Raw genomic sequence first — 14,975 nt, forward strand, 5'->3', positions numbered from 1 at the left:
AGGCATCTCCCATCATGTTTCGTGCCCTAATGCACATGATCAGAACTGACCCGCTGAACACAAAAATAAATCTATCATGGAGGATGGCCTCTCCCTTCTATCCCATGCATCTATGCCCCTCAAGTTTTTGGATGAGCCATTCCGTACTGATGTCTACCATATTGATCGTGTTCATAGTCATGTTATTCATAACCAGACGCCCTTAGAACACATTGTTGGCAATAGAATCAACAACTCATTTCTTAGAATTTTCAGTTGTGCAGTTTTTCCCTACTTGCGACCATTCAACAACACAAACTTGAGTTTCGATTCGAATAGTGTTTCTTTCTTATAAGCGTGAGTTACCATGCATAGCACTAGAATGACATAATCTATTCACAGAATGCATTATAGAAGTTAATTTGAAGAATACACAATTGATGGAATGAACATGGTCTTAGATACACCAGAAGAATTACACAGTGAGTATGAACAAATTGAATTGTAAAATTAAATCAGGGATACAAGCAACACACAATTACACAACTTGCATTTGACGCAGCGTAATTACCACAAATCCATCACTCGGCAGACATTGCTCACTAGAATTGCAATTTGCTAGCAAATGATTGCCCAAAGTTCCATCCCTTTGGCACAACATCATTGAACACAAGCGTATGTCCATCACTGTTGGTTAGTCTGAAGGAGAGCATCTTGCCGGTGAGGTTCGCAAGCGAGTGCCAGTTAGCACCCCAATTGCGTGCCATAGGCGTCCACTCGTCGGAATCAGAGGTCTTGACATCCATGGACTTGATAGAGCCAGCTGCAGCAACATTGCTCACAAGCACAAGATTGAAGTACTCGTGACCATTGATTACGAACCTCACGCCACCCCGCTTCACGCATGGAACTCTGCATGTGTATGGCAGTGACATAGAAAAAAGTTAAAGTTATGTGGCTCCGATGACTCTGAACTAACTTTTGAACTTGTAAGAAGCATATATACCTCTGGTACATGACGGGGATGATGCCACCTTTATAAACACCGATCTTCTCCCAGGCCGGCTGGGCCATGTCGAAATGCGGCCGCGGTGGGTTGCACCAGCCGCCGTTGTCATTGGGGAGGGCATCGTTGGGCGGGCAGAAGTTCGTGGCCGTGACGGTGACCGTCACACCAGGCTTGCAAAACAACGGATCCGCGCGCTTTCGGTCGCATGCGATCTTGTAGCACTGCCCGCATGCGGCGCCGTCATTGAACAACACGGTGCTCAGAGCCGCCGTGCGTGTCCCGTACCCTTCAGAGAAGAGGTTACCATACCCGCACGCGCCACCTGCAATATGCAATATATAGAACCCATCGCAAGTGTTAATACACAGAAGAACAAGATCAACCAGGCATGCACGCAGTAGATAGATGTAGAGGCGTGAGTTGAATTGATTACCCATTGTGTCAGAGGCGTCAGCGCCGCCGTAGAACGTCGCATGCGCCTTCTGCCAGACGAAGGGTTGCTGGGAGGGCGTGGTCGGGTTGTCCGCGGCCACGGAGAGCACACTGGCGATCGCCGCCAGCAGCATCCCTGCAACAAATCGAGCTGGAGCCATATCGGCCGCTAGCTCTTGAAGTTTGATGAACTTGTGGCCTAAATTAATGGAAGCGTTTGTTCAGTGTGTCTATATTGATCTGTTGCTGACGGTTGTGAGCTGCTGTGGTGGTCTGACGATCGTTTGTTTATATAGTCTTCACTGCGGTCAATTCGTACCTACTAGTACGCCGCTAGAGGATTAAGCAAGGCCACCCTGATTGGTTCAATGAAGCACGTAGCGTGCAAAAGTGCCTGGCCGTGCAGCCAAGCCATGGCTTGCGTGGCAATCAAGAGATATATGTATAGTATGCATGTAGGCGCAGACCCGTCCCTTGAATCGTACGAGTGTTCATGTCCTGCATCTGGTCCTCAACGTCGGCGGCGCACGTCGGCGTGTGATAATTAGGTCGTGAAGAAACCTTGAGTTGTCAGTAAGGCACATCGACAGATGCTTTCAATCCGTATCCGTCCATTTTTATGCACGGTCGTGAAGAAATGTTCGTCGGTTTGGTCTTGCGAAGTAGCTTGACGTTGCTTTGGTGTGGGTGGATCATTCTGTGGACGTTAAACCAGGCTAATCCTATATTTTGCAAGTTGCTGGGTGGATCGTTCTGTGGACATTAAACCAGGCTAATCCTATATTATGCAAGTTGCCCAAACGTGTAGGGGGCACGTTTTCGGTTAGCAATTTATCTGTTTCACCATACCTTTTCATGTTTGTTGTTTCTCCCTTTTCAATTTTTCTTATGGTTTCCCCATTCGAGTTTGGTTTCTATATCTAAGAAGCAACTAACCAAAGGTTATCCTTTGGGGCTCCCCTAAGGATCAATTCTTTTTGGCCTTAGAGCGGGTCAAATGATGCATCCGGGCGCCATCACGTATCGTGTGCTGGGTGCCCCTCTGAGTTTTTTGCATGCGTTTTTGGATTTTAGATGGGTTTTTTCGGCTTTTCAGTTTTTGCGTGGTTCTCCTTGGTTTTGGAGAAAAAATTTGTTTCATTTTTGACAAAACATAGCCATGCTTCCTTAAAAAAAGTGCTTCTTATCGGTGTACTGAACAATAGGTGTCAATACCCCTGACTACGCACCGGCAAGATGCAGCTTCCGTGCCGGGAAGGACATGGCAGAATTTAGATCTATCCCAAGATGCACAAGTCATGGTAAATAATACCGTAAAGATGATCTCCGGGCAGAGAAGATCATCTCAAGATCAAGACCCAGGCTGCCGGGAAGCTACCTTTCCTGGCATGGTGTTTCTCCACGTCGCTAGCAAGCTCAAGGCCGTCAAGCCCAAGCTCCCTCAACCGCTTCGCGCGCACTTGCTTCTCAGGAGTCTGCCGACAGGTGGCGGGCGCGTAGGCGGTTAGGTAGAGGCTGTTGGGGCGCGTGTGATCCATTGTTTGGAAGAACAACTTTATTAACATCCGTCTACAGGGTGTCGCAGTAACAAAAGGTAGCAACCATTATGTTTCTCGTGGAAGCACAAATTTTCTTCTGCGAGAAGCACAGCCAGTGTCTCTGCAAGAAGCACATATTTACTTCCATGACAAGCACAACCAATGCTTCCGTCAGAAGAACACTTTGTGCTTCCACGAGAATCACAAATGTGCTTCTTAAAGGGAAAAACACAACCTATGCGTGAACGAGAAACATAGTGCTTCCGCGAGAAGCACTACATGTGTTTCCCTAAGAAAAAGAGAAACCCGCAGCATGTGCTTTCAGAAAAAAGTGAAAACAACAACCGTGCTTAGGGGCTCCCTTTTTTCTCAGGTTTTCTTAGTATTCTTTCTTTTCGGTTGCCAGTGTTTCTCGGTTTTTGTTGTTGGAACTTTTTGGTATTCGTTTCTTCCTATGTTGAGATTTTGTTTTTCTGGTTTCTCGGTTTTTCGTGAAAAAAAGTTCGTTGAAACCTATTAACATGGGATTTAGTTTCGACCATCCCGACGCGAAATATGTAACGCTGAAAATGATTTGGTATAAACACATGGTTCCAAAGATAAAACGTTTTGAATAAATGAATCTGCCAAAAAAAGAAAAAGTGTCAGGTTGTGACAAGTGGCACATGCAATGCATCCACTTTTCAGCGCCTAAAGAGGTGGGGAATGCCCTTTGAAAACGGGACCCTTAACTAGTGATTTCATTTTCTCTACGATATTATAAATATAACTTTTTCACAGATATTATAAGCAATTGTATAAAAATTTAATGTTATTGGGACACATTGGGACCACCCATATTGGGGGTGTATGCATGTTTGCCCACATGTTTATGGCAGGACCACTTATTTGAAGCACAAAAAAATGGTCGAGCAAAAGCATAGAGCGCTCACTCCCTCGGCTCGCCCAATTCGGTGTATCCTAGAGCACTTGGTCCTCGCGGCGACTATATCTCGCGTTAAGCGAGATGGAAGGATCGCTCGCTAAAGGGTTACGCTAATCGGGCCGGCCCATTCACGCACACGCACAGTAAAAGAAAAAAAACCCGAAGAGAGAATGCATTGCGCCATGGCCTCCTAGTTTAGAGCAACTGCGCCAAGCAACTGGGCTCGTCGTCGGTTCGTGAGAGTAGTAGGGCAAGGCTACCTAAGTCTAAACAAATCGGGGTTTTCACTGTTTCTTCTCCACTTTTTCTAGGTTTTTTCATTTGTTTTTTCACCGGTTTTTCTCCATTTTTTCTCATGTTTCATTGGTTTTTTTCTTTTTTCTTTGATTTTCTTTATTTCTTTCTTGGTTTTACCAGGTTTTTTCCTTTCTTTCTTTTTTCTTCGGTTTGGTTTATCTTCCTCGTTTCCCATCGGTTTTTTGTGTTCTTTTTTCGTTTCTTTTGTTTTTTGCTTGAGTTTTTTTCTTTTTTTCTTATGTTTGTTTTGAATTTCACTCTACATTATTAATATATATAAAATAATAATATAGGTTTAACATTTTTCCAATACAAATTTTAAAAAAAATTGAACACATGGTCAAGATTTGTTCTATACACATTTTCAACATTTTTCAAATACAAGATTGACATTTTTCCGAAATATGCGGTCAACATTTTTCTATACATACTTTAAAAAATTTCCAATTTCTTGCTAACATTTTTTCATATACATGATCAACATTATACACATTTAACATTTTTCAAATACTTGGTTAACATTTTTCCAATACTTGTGCAACATTTTTTAGATGCTTGATTAACATTTATATATGACTAGCACATATGCCCGTGCGTTGCAACAAGAGATATATTTCTTTGCGAGAAGCAATGGGAGAGGTAATTGATGTGTCCACCAAAAATTGATCTCCATAGATGTGCGATAAAGAGAGGAGTTATGATCTTCTTGTGAGTCATGTTTGTCCCGCGAGAACTTAATAGTGGTGGGGTTACTCGGTGTGGTGGCAACCATCTAACTCGTGTCTTTTTCCTCCGGATCCGCTTCTGTCTTGGGGTTGTGTCTGCCTCCTCATTTGATAGCTATGCGGCGACCTTCGGGCACGGTTGCTTCGACCACTCTCGCTTACGATGGCGTAACTGGATGGATTACTAATTGTAGCGTATAAATCTCATTTCATTAGCATATTTAGTGCATAGTTAGACATCAATGTCCCTTTTTTAATAGGGTTTATTCTCTTTGATTATTTTAGCGCTCATGTGGCCACAATGTTTTTTAGCTAAACCAACATAATCTCTTTTTTGACCCAAGAAAAAAAGTTGCTCCCTCGGACGACCTAGTAGGGGAGTGCGGCTGAGGCTAAATACTGGCTGTGCGGCGGAGCAATTTTTTTCCTGGGCCCACTGCGTGGGGGCTACTATATGACGCTAGTTGTGTCAAATAGCGCGTGGGACACACATCAGTTCGTGTATGGGCCAGCACACTGGTAGGCTCCAAGACGACCTGTTTGTAAGGTGCGAAAAAATTCAAAAACTGATGAGTTGAAAGATCGAAATAGTGCTCTCAAAGACCCGACTACGTGCTCCTAGCCACTCAAAGAAACGAGTCCTACCAACCAATGGCCAGCTCAAACCATTAAAATCATACTCCAATGTTAGATTGGAAACAATTTTTGTTTTAAGTAACTTGAATAATTTTGAAAATCCCAAAGATTTTTTTGAAATTCCTTACTTCCAAAAATACACAACACAATTTGAAGCGTTTGAAATTCACAATTTTATTTGAAAACTTGAACCTTTTATAATAACACGAATATTTTTTAAATATGTGATTTTTGACAAGGGAAACATATTTTGAACATTCAGAATAGTTTTTGAAAATTTGTTTCTTAAAACTCGGACATTATTCTGAATTTTCACAAAATTTACCAAAACAAGAATAATTTTCGTATTTGGGAAAAAAATTAAATGCTATTTCCTTTGGAAAATCTTAAACAACTTCGGAAAACACAAAGAAAAAATGTGACATTTTTTTAAAATCTGAACCAATTTTGGTATGAGAACAAAGATTTTATATTCTGAACGTTTTTCGAAATGGAATGTATTTAAAAATTGTGAACATTTAAAAAAATCGATTTTTTGTGATAATATGAACTTTCTTGAAATTTTTCAATTTATGAATAAAGGGAGAAAGAAAAATAAACTTCAAAGGAAAAAAAAAGAAACCGGAAAGAAAAAGAGAAAGAAAAGGATAATAAAATTAAAATATAACACAAAAAAGCTTCAGCCCAGGTTGGGCGCCATCTGCGAATTTGAGGCTATTTGATGCTTTATGCGATAAATAGGTTTCTCTCACCTGGACGGCCACGAAAATAGTTGCTCTGGCTTTGCCAGGCCACACCATGGGCGGCCCATGTAAGAAATTCGGGCTTTTTTCTTTTATAATAGAGGAACGGACAAAAATTTAGTACCACCTCGAATAGAAAAAAAAAATCTTTTCGATAGTGAATGGATGAAAAAAATCAGAGAAACGCACCTTGCTTTATTAGTACGGATGGATAAGAAATTTTCCTCTTTTTTTAATACATGGTCAACATTTTTATATACACATTTAACATTTCCAAAATGCTTTATTAAATTTTTTCCAATACATGTTCAACATTTGAAAAAAAACTTGATCTAAAACATTTATGTACATGATCATTATTTCAAGATATTTTTAATACATGATCAACAACTTTTATTTTTTACATTCAACATTTTTTCATATGCTTGACTAACCTTTTGAAATCATTTTCAACATTTTTCAAATACATGTTCAATATTTTTCAAATACTGGTTCAACATTTTTTTCAAATATTTTTTCTAAAGTGTTTTTCGTAATATATATATTAATATTCCGTACTCCTGGGAATATAAACATGTTCAACCATTTTCCTATATACATATTTAGAATTTTAAAGTATAAACAAAAGTAAAAAAATAAAGAAAAACTGAAAACCGAAAACAGGAAAAAGAGATTGTCGCCTGCCACGCGCGTGGGCCCGCTCATCTTTGTCGCCCGTTCAACGAGTCCGATGGTGGACTCACTGAAGGTGAGGTGTACGGACGCCTATTTGTCTTGAGTGATTGTCTTTCCTCAGTTTAATATATTATGGCTTTATAATTGATTTTTAATATTTTTTTATTCTTTTAAATTTTAATTGCTAAACTAGTTTTATTAAAAAAATCAAAGATTATGTTATTGAGACACTTTGGGGTGGCTCATATGAATTTTTATCCAAAAAGACCACCTGCCAAGTCGAATTGACAAAAAAGATCACCTCTGGAACGAACTGGCAAAAGAGACTGGCTGGGTCGTGGCGGCAGACGCGCCAGCCGACACGTGGCTCATGCCGCCATACGCGGAGGCGGCTGCCCCTGCCATTACAGTCCCAGGCAGCAGGCAACCCATTACAGGAATCGGCGGCCGCTGGCAAGCTGTGAAGGAACGTGGTCTTGCAGTTGGGCCCTGCCGGCATAAGGGGTTCTGTTGACGCTCAAAAGTGGTTACCACATCCGTGTGTGACGGCGGGTGCCACATGTCGGCTGGCGTGCCTGCCGCCACAATGGGGCTGGTCCTTTGTGCGTATTCGTTCCAGAGGTGGTCTTTTTCGTCAATTTGACTCGACAAGTAGTCCTTTTGAAGAAAAAATGTCCACCTATTTGTCACGAGAAGATTTATCCACCTAATTTTCCAACTATTAAGCATTGTGCGCGATGGCGAACGAGCCAGCACCAACCCTCCTTTCCCCAACGCGCCACTTTGGACCGGCCCATTTGTGGAGCTGGATGCGCCCTGTTTTTTCTTGTTTTTTCTTATTTGTTTTGTTTTATTCTTCTTTCAAAGACTTGGTGATTGCAAAAGGTTCCAAAATTCCAGACAATGTGAATTTTGAAAACATGTTAAAGAAATCGTAAAATGTTCAAGGATAAAAAAATTATGATTATTTATAAAGTGTTCATATATTTTATAAAAATTCACGAGGTTCAAAATAATGTTTGCCAATTTGAAAAATCCTCATTTTTTAAAAATGCTCCACCATCACAATCTCACAAAACAATGTTCAGGAAAATAGAAATATGTTCGGGTGTTCAGAAAATGTTATATGGTTTTTAGAAACATGTTAAAAAAAGTTTGCCGATCAAATTTTTTTGCCAATTTATAAAATTGTTTCCAAATTTTAGAAAAATTAATCAATTCAAAATTGTTCGCTGATAAATTGTATTCACAAGTTTAAAAAATGTTCAATTTTTTTAAAAAATCGCGTAGTTATGAACAAATGTTCATGGTGTCCAAAACTGTTCACCGATGTAAAACATGTTTATGCTTTCCAAAACATTTTACTATTTATAGAAATGTTCAAAATTTGAAAATTGTTCACAAAATATAAATTAAATGGAGAATGAGATAAAAAATAAAGAAGACGAAGAAATAACTAAATTGAAAGGAAAAGAATAATGAAAAAAGAAAAGAAAACAGGAAAATGAAAAAGCAGAAAAAACCGAATAAAAAAGAAGTAAAATAAGAAAAACAGTTTGGGATGGTTCTAGAACCTTGCCTAAACCAGAAACGAGCTATGTTGGGCCGGTCCAAACGTAGGCAGAGTGGAAGCAGGGGATGCATGCGCGGCCGCTAACCTGTGACCCGCGCGCCAAATAGGATTGCCATGGGAGCACCTATCTGATGCTCAAATGGTCGAGCAAATGTATAGACTGGTCGCTCCTTGGGCCGGCCTAATTCGATGCATCCTAGATTGCTTCGCCCGGCCCTGAGTGATTGTCATTCACCAGATTACTCTTGTATCTTTTTCCGGTTGGTTTTTAACCGATTGTGGGATTTATTTTGATTGAAAATATAATAATCCAAGATTCAAAATGAATAGGTTTCCATAATTTTTTAAAAAAATTGTTTTGGAATAAAAAAATCATCTATTACAAGAGATGTTCACGAATTAAAACATATTAACATATTGTCCAACGTAAAATGTTATTAACTTATAAAAATGATTGTGATTGCTACATGAATTAAGACCCCCACCTATTTTTTTTCCTGTCTTGTCTGAATGGGTGAAAAATTCATCGCAAATGTTTGTGCAGGAGAGACCCAAAATCTTTGTTACTGATCGCACAGCCATGGCGCATGTACTATTCTACCTAATTGCCGGCCAATCATGCTTCGAGGGTAAGAATTTTTTGCCTCCCTTCCAATCTTGGAACCTAGTGTTTACCTATATTTATGAATTAGCAACCGTATGCAATGGATTGTCGAAGGGGTTTAGGTGCAAGGGATAGGGGGGAGAAGACTCGTCGAAGGGGTGTAGGTTAGGGTTAGGATGAAATGGTGTCGAGTTGTCGAAGATGAGCCTTCTTTGTTAGGGATTTAGGGGCCATAGGTCTGCATCGCTATTCGATCTACTCCCTGTATTCCCTTATACAAGGCCACAAACTCAAATTACAGCTACCAGTTTGTTAATACGCCCGCATGCAGTTTAGGGGCCATAGGTCTGCATCGCCAATGACTGCTTTGCAAGCTCAATTTTCTTTTCACTAATCGAGATAATTAATATGCCCGCATGCATGCAAGGAAGGAATGAGAAGGAAGTAGCACATTGTCATTATGACTACATGCATGCAAGTATTAAACAAGTTGGTAGTACAAGAAAACATCATTAATTTTCGCCTCAATTACAGTTAGTGGCCTTGTATAGATGCAAAATGTATTTTCCATAATGGCCTTGTATAAGGGAATGGAGGGAGTATGTGTTGACTTTTAGTCTGATGGTGCTCCTTTTGCAAGAGATGTTCTAGGAGCAAGGATCATATCTGCTGTCATACGAGGTCATCCTTTTTCTTCTCCTCCTCTAAGACCTTGGTAAAGCGGGAGGGGGGGGGGGTCACTGCTCCTCGTATCTTCGTTTGAGACTTTGGTAATGCAAGAAGGGCGGAGTAACAACCATCACTGATACTCGAAATGCCAGTGAGGGTTTGCCCATCATATATACTACCAGTTGAGAGATGAGAGTTATTGAAGGGAGCCTCGACGGACTGAAATTCAACCCACATGCTAAATAAGTGAGCCTTCTAGGTTAGGGGTTTAGGGGGAAAGATGAGCGTCATTTTTTGATGTCAATAAACCAGCAGAAAATTATGCTTTGTTGTTCAATACCTATGTTATCTTTCCTTTGTGACACAATTTTCGTTAATGAATTATTAGGTCTTAGCATTGACCTCGAGGACATGGCATTGCCCGATGATTCCCTTCACTTTAGAGTTGACTCCCTGGCCAAGGAGGTGGATTGCATGACGCATGTCATGGACCAGCATATGTCAGTGAGGACTACTTGGCCATGCTAGTTCAAACAAACCCAGAACTTCTTGCTGAGAATCATGCAGTCAACGAGTCCCTCAAGGATGAGAGAAAGACCGAGGGCATTTGCCAGATGATGGTTTGCCTTCGTGCCGAGCAGTAGAAGTTTTTCAACAAGCTCAACAAGAAAGAAGCGTCGTCTAAGGTTAGCAATGACCGGACCCCGTCGAGTTCGCCGATTATCCACTGGGAGATGCCCACCTAGTCTAACTCCATGATCACCGGCTTCAACGACTACGACTCTGAGTAGATCTCCATTCTTGGAGTAGCCAAGCTAGATATTTGATGTGGATGTAGTGAATGTAGCTGCTAATGTTTAATCAGAGTTGAACTTGAGTATAACTTCTGATGCTTTTGGGTATATGAATCATTAATGCGTACGTTGCTTATGTTCCATTTGTTCTTCTAACCTTGCGTTGCTTCTCCTACTTATCAAATCTTGTTCTTCTGTCTTGGTAGATGAAGTGATGTGTGGCGTACATTGGGAGGTGCACATGACTATGCAATTCATGGCAGACACGCCATGAACAGGTGTCCAGTTACAACATCTCATTTCAAGGGTTTAAGACTAGGCATGGGGGATACGATGCTTACTCCAAGTCTGTGCTCAGTGTGAAGAGCAATGTTAGAGTAGGCAAGGGTGCATGTCAGATCGCGTTTGGTGGGTTAAAAACTTGATAATCTTTGTCAAGTTTGTCTAGTGTATTGATGTTATCATGTCCATGGTTAGTATATCTGGGTGAATATTACTTCGTTTCTACATATGAATGTTGTGAAGAGGTATATCTAGAGTTCGTGTCCATGGAGACCATCTTCTACTCCAAGAGTGTGTGGTGCTTGTTGTTTATGAACTTCGTATCTTACTTATTCTTATTTCAGAACATGGAACTCATGCTTGCTTGTGAACTTAACTAGTATATGGACCTGTATGGTTGTTTATCATGAAATTGGAAATGGTTGGTTCTGAGCTTGGACTCATGCTTTTAGTTGTGAACTTGTTATATATGCTAAGTTCTCAGTGGTGCTATGTATATGTTGCTTATATTGCTTGTTGGACATTTATTGTTGGATATGTATATATGATGTCTGAATTGCAGGGTTGTCCCAATAGAAAAAGAATTATGTGATATAAGGCAGTATTGACTCTCGGTTTACACATTTAAACCGAGCATACCTCTCAGCTTACTAGATATGTGTTAGTTCCTGACCAAATGAAATTGCCAGTGCATGTAGAAGACGAGAGGGCACCTCAGCTTACATGTATTGAATTCATGCTCCAGCCAATTCATCTAAAAGTCTGAACTGATGGAGGGAGGCGGCCAATATATTACAACACCTCCCTCACGTCTAGGCCCAGAATCGTTTTATTTAATACTGCGTAAGTAGGGTCTTGAACTCAAGACCTCTTGGCTCGGATACCATATTGAATTCATGCTACAACCAACTCATTCAAAAGTCCGAACTGATGGCCATATACTAACACACTCAGGATAAGCCGTGCCAAACATACAAGGATCTCAGGCTTAGATATAAGCCGTGGTCGTGTACTAACACACTCGGCTTATAGATGGGCATGTGGTTGCTCCGGGTAGGGAAATAAAGCCGAGCAGGGCACATGACTTACTTTTAAGCCATGCATGGACGTAGGTTCTTGGCTTAACTATAAGCTGTGATACACTTGGTTTATATCTTGGCACATGGCATCATGGGGTTGCTCAGGGCAGAAAAATTAACCCGAAGTGGCAATTGGCTTATAGAGAGGCCACCTGGCACTCCGTCTCCATCGGGCGGCCGTCATGTGCCTTTATGTTGCCGAGAGGTAGGGTTTGGAAATAGGCTTAGAGCATCTCCAGCCTAGCCTCCAACAGGCCCCCCAGGCAATTTTTCGCGCAGGCGCCCAAAAATAGGCCCAATTGCGCTCCCAGGAGCCCGTTTTTCGTCGGTTTGGGCCGAAACTAGCGCCGGCGGACCCAAGCCGAACCCGGTGTGCTGGGGGGCGCTCGGGGGCACCCCCCCAAGAGCAATTTTGGCGCGAACAAGGCTGGGCCGCCCGATTCAGCGAGACACTGCTTCGTCGTCCTAATCGCCTCGGTTCCCGCAGGAATCAATGTGAAGGCGGCCGCGCTGCCACGCCGGTCAGCCTCCATTGATGCATCACGGGCGGCGCAGTGAAGGTGCCGCGACGCGCGTCCTGCCCTCTCCCGCCACGCGTCGCCCGGCATGCAGCCTCTCACCGCCCCGATGCGGGTATAAAAGGCGACCTCCCCGCCGATGGACGCCACACTTCACATTTCCCCCCCTCTCCGGTGCACAATCAACCCTCTCCCCCCTTCCCGCCGACGAACAAATGGCCGAGAGGTTTCCAGCCGACGGCGCGGCGGCGAACGGCTTCGGCCGCCGCCATCTCCAAGAGCCGGAGGCGCGCCTCCTCTACGAGGCTGAGTATCCGGCGCCCCCGAACATGCGTGTGCCGGGGGCGTGGAGGTTGAGCGCCGGCGGCGTCCTGGTGCCACCTATGCCCGAAGGGGTGGCTCGGCGGGCCGAGATCGCCCACATCCGCTCGTCCCTGACGGAGGAGGAGCAGAACGAGCCGAGGTACGCCGCCGATAGCGAAACGTTGTGGACGATGTACTTCGAGCGCCGCTGCCAAGAGCAGATCGCCTCCGTCAACGGCATCATCCCCCGAGGCCGCCTCAACACCGATGGGCGGCGCGAGTGGTGGGGCATGCCAGGCTGCACCCTCGAGGCCGTCGTCGACCACATCGAGACCGGCAACGTGCCATGCCTCGAGTACCCGACACGGCCGTCCTTCTCTCGTCGGCATGGCAGCTCCTGGACGCCGCACCGAATGGAGCCGGGGATGTCATCGTCGTCGGGCTCCGGCTCGCCGGCTCTCCCCCCCGTCAAGCCAGATCCGGAGGAGACGCCGCTCCGGCGCCGCACCCACGGTGGCGCCCTCGTCATCAACGAGGGTTCCCGTCCCTCCCCGTGCTCCCTCCGCCTGGTCCGGCCGAAGAGCGAGCCGGGGCTGCTCTCGGTGAAGCCGGAGCACACAGACATGGTGGCCCCAGACGACGAGGCTGCCCTCAAGTGGGCGAGGGAAGAATACGTCCACGAGCAGGTGCTCTGCTAGCGCCGGGCATACGCCTCATCGCTGTCGAGGACGATGACGCCGCCCTCCTCGCGCCTGCGACGCTCGACCTGGAGCTTCGCGTATGCCCAGCGCTGGCGGAGCACCTGCTCGCGGACGTAGTCCTCCCTGGCCCACTTGAGGGCGGCCTCGTCATCGGGGGCCACCATGTCTGTGTGCTCCGGCTTCACCGGGAGCAGCCTCAGCTCGGTCTTCGGCCTGACCAGGCGGAGGGAGCACGGGGAGGGACGGGAGCCCTTGTTGATAGTGGCCTTGTATAATGTATAAGGGAATGGAGGGAGTATGTGTTGACTTTTAGTTTGATGGTGCTCCTTTTGCAATAGATGTTCTAGGAGCAAGGATCATATCTGCTGTCATACGAGGTCATCCTTTTTCTTCTCCTCCTCTAAGACCTTGGTAAAGCGGCGGGGGGGGGGGGGGGGGAGTCACTGCTCCTCGTATCTTCGTTTGAGACTTTGGTAATGCAAGAAGGGTGGAGTAACAACCATCACTGATAGTCGAAATGCCAGTGAGGGACTACCCATCATATATACTACCAGTTGAGAGATGAGAGTTATTGAAGGGAGCCTCGACGGACTGAAATTCAACCCACATGCTAAATAAGTGAGCCTTCTAGGTTAGGGGTTTAGGGGGAAGGATGAGCGTCGTTTTTTTATGTCAATAAACCAGAAGAAAATTATGCTTTGTTGTTCAATACCTATGTTATCTTTCCTTCGTGACACAATTTTCGTTAATGAATTATTAGGTCTTAGCATTGGCCTCGAGGACATGGCATTGCCCGATGATTCCCTTCACTTTAGGGTTGACTCCCTGGCCAAGGAGGTGGATCGCATGACGCATGTCATCGACCAGCATATGTCAGTGAGGACTACTTGGCCATGCTAGTTCAAACAAACCCACAACTCCTTGCTGAGAATCATGCAGTCTACGAGTCCCTCAAGGATGAGCGAAAGACTGAGGGCATTTGCTAGATAATGGTTTGCCTTTGTGCCGAGCAGTAGAAGTTTTTCTACAAGCTCAAAAAGAAAGAAGCGTCATCTAAGGTTAGCAATGACTGGACCCCGTCGAGTTCGCCGATTATCCACTGGGAGATGCCCACCTAGTCTGACTCCACGATCACCGGCTTCAACGACTACGACTCTGAGTAGATCTCCATTCTTGGAGTAGCCAAGCTAGATATTGATGTGGATGTAGTGAATGTAGCTGCTAATGTTTAATTAGAGTTGAACTTGAGTATAACTTCTGATGCTTTTGGGTATATGAATCATTAATGCGTACGTTGCTTATGTTCCATTTTGTTCTTCTATCCTTGCGTTGCTGCTCCCACTTAGCAAATCTTGTTCTTCTGTCTTGGTAGATGAAGTGATGTGTGGCGTACATTGGGAGGTGCACATGACTATGCAATTCATGGCAGACATGCCATGAACAGGTGTCTGGTTACAACATCTCATTTCAAGGGTTTAAGACTAGGCATGGGG

General features: G+C 44.0%; 1 protein-coding gene across 1 annotated transcript; it reads right to left on the reverse strand.

Annotated features, from left to right (window-relative positions):
• Window positions 1-407: 407 nt before the first annotated feature.
• LOC109777462 (expansin-A24) lies at window positions 408-1,666 on the reverse strand. Its single transcript, XM_020336095.3, has 3 exons — window positions 1,422-1,666; window positions 986-1,310; window positions 408-891 (listed from the first exon to the last, which is right to left on the reverse strand). Exons 1-3 carry the CDS (start codon window positions 1,579-1,581, stop codon window positions 582-584), a joined length of 795 nt encoding a protein of 264 aa, XP_020191684.1. The 5' UTR covers window positions 1,582-1,666; the 3' UTR covers window positions 408-581.
• Between the last annotated feature and the right edge of the window lie 13,309 nt (window positions 1,667-14,975).

Source organism: Aegilops tauschii, chromosome 3 (genome assembly GCF_002575655.3).
Source record: "Aegilops tauschii subsp. strangulata cultivar AL8/78 chromosome 3, Aet v6.0, whole genome shotgun sequence".
Taxonomy (NCBI): Eukaryota; Viridiplantae; Streptophyta; class Magnoliopsida; order Poales; family Poaceae; genus Aegilops; species Aegilops tauschii.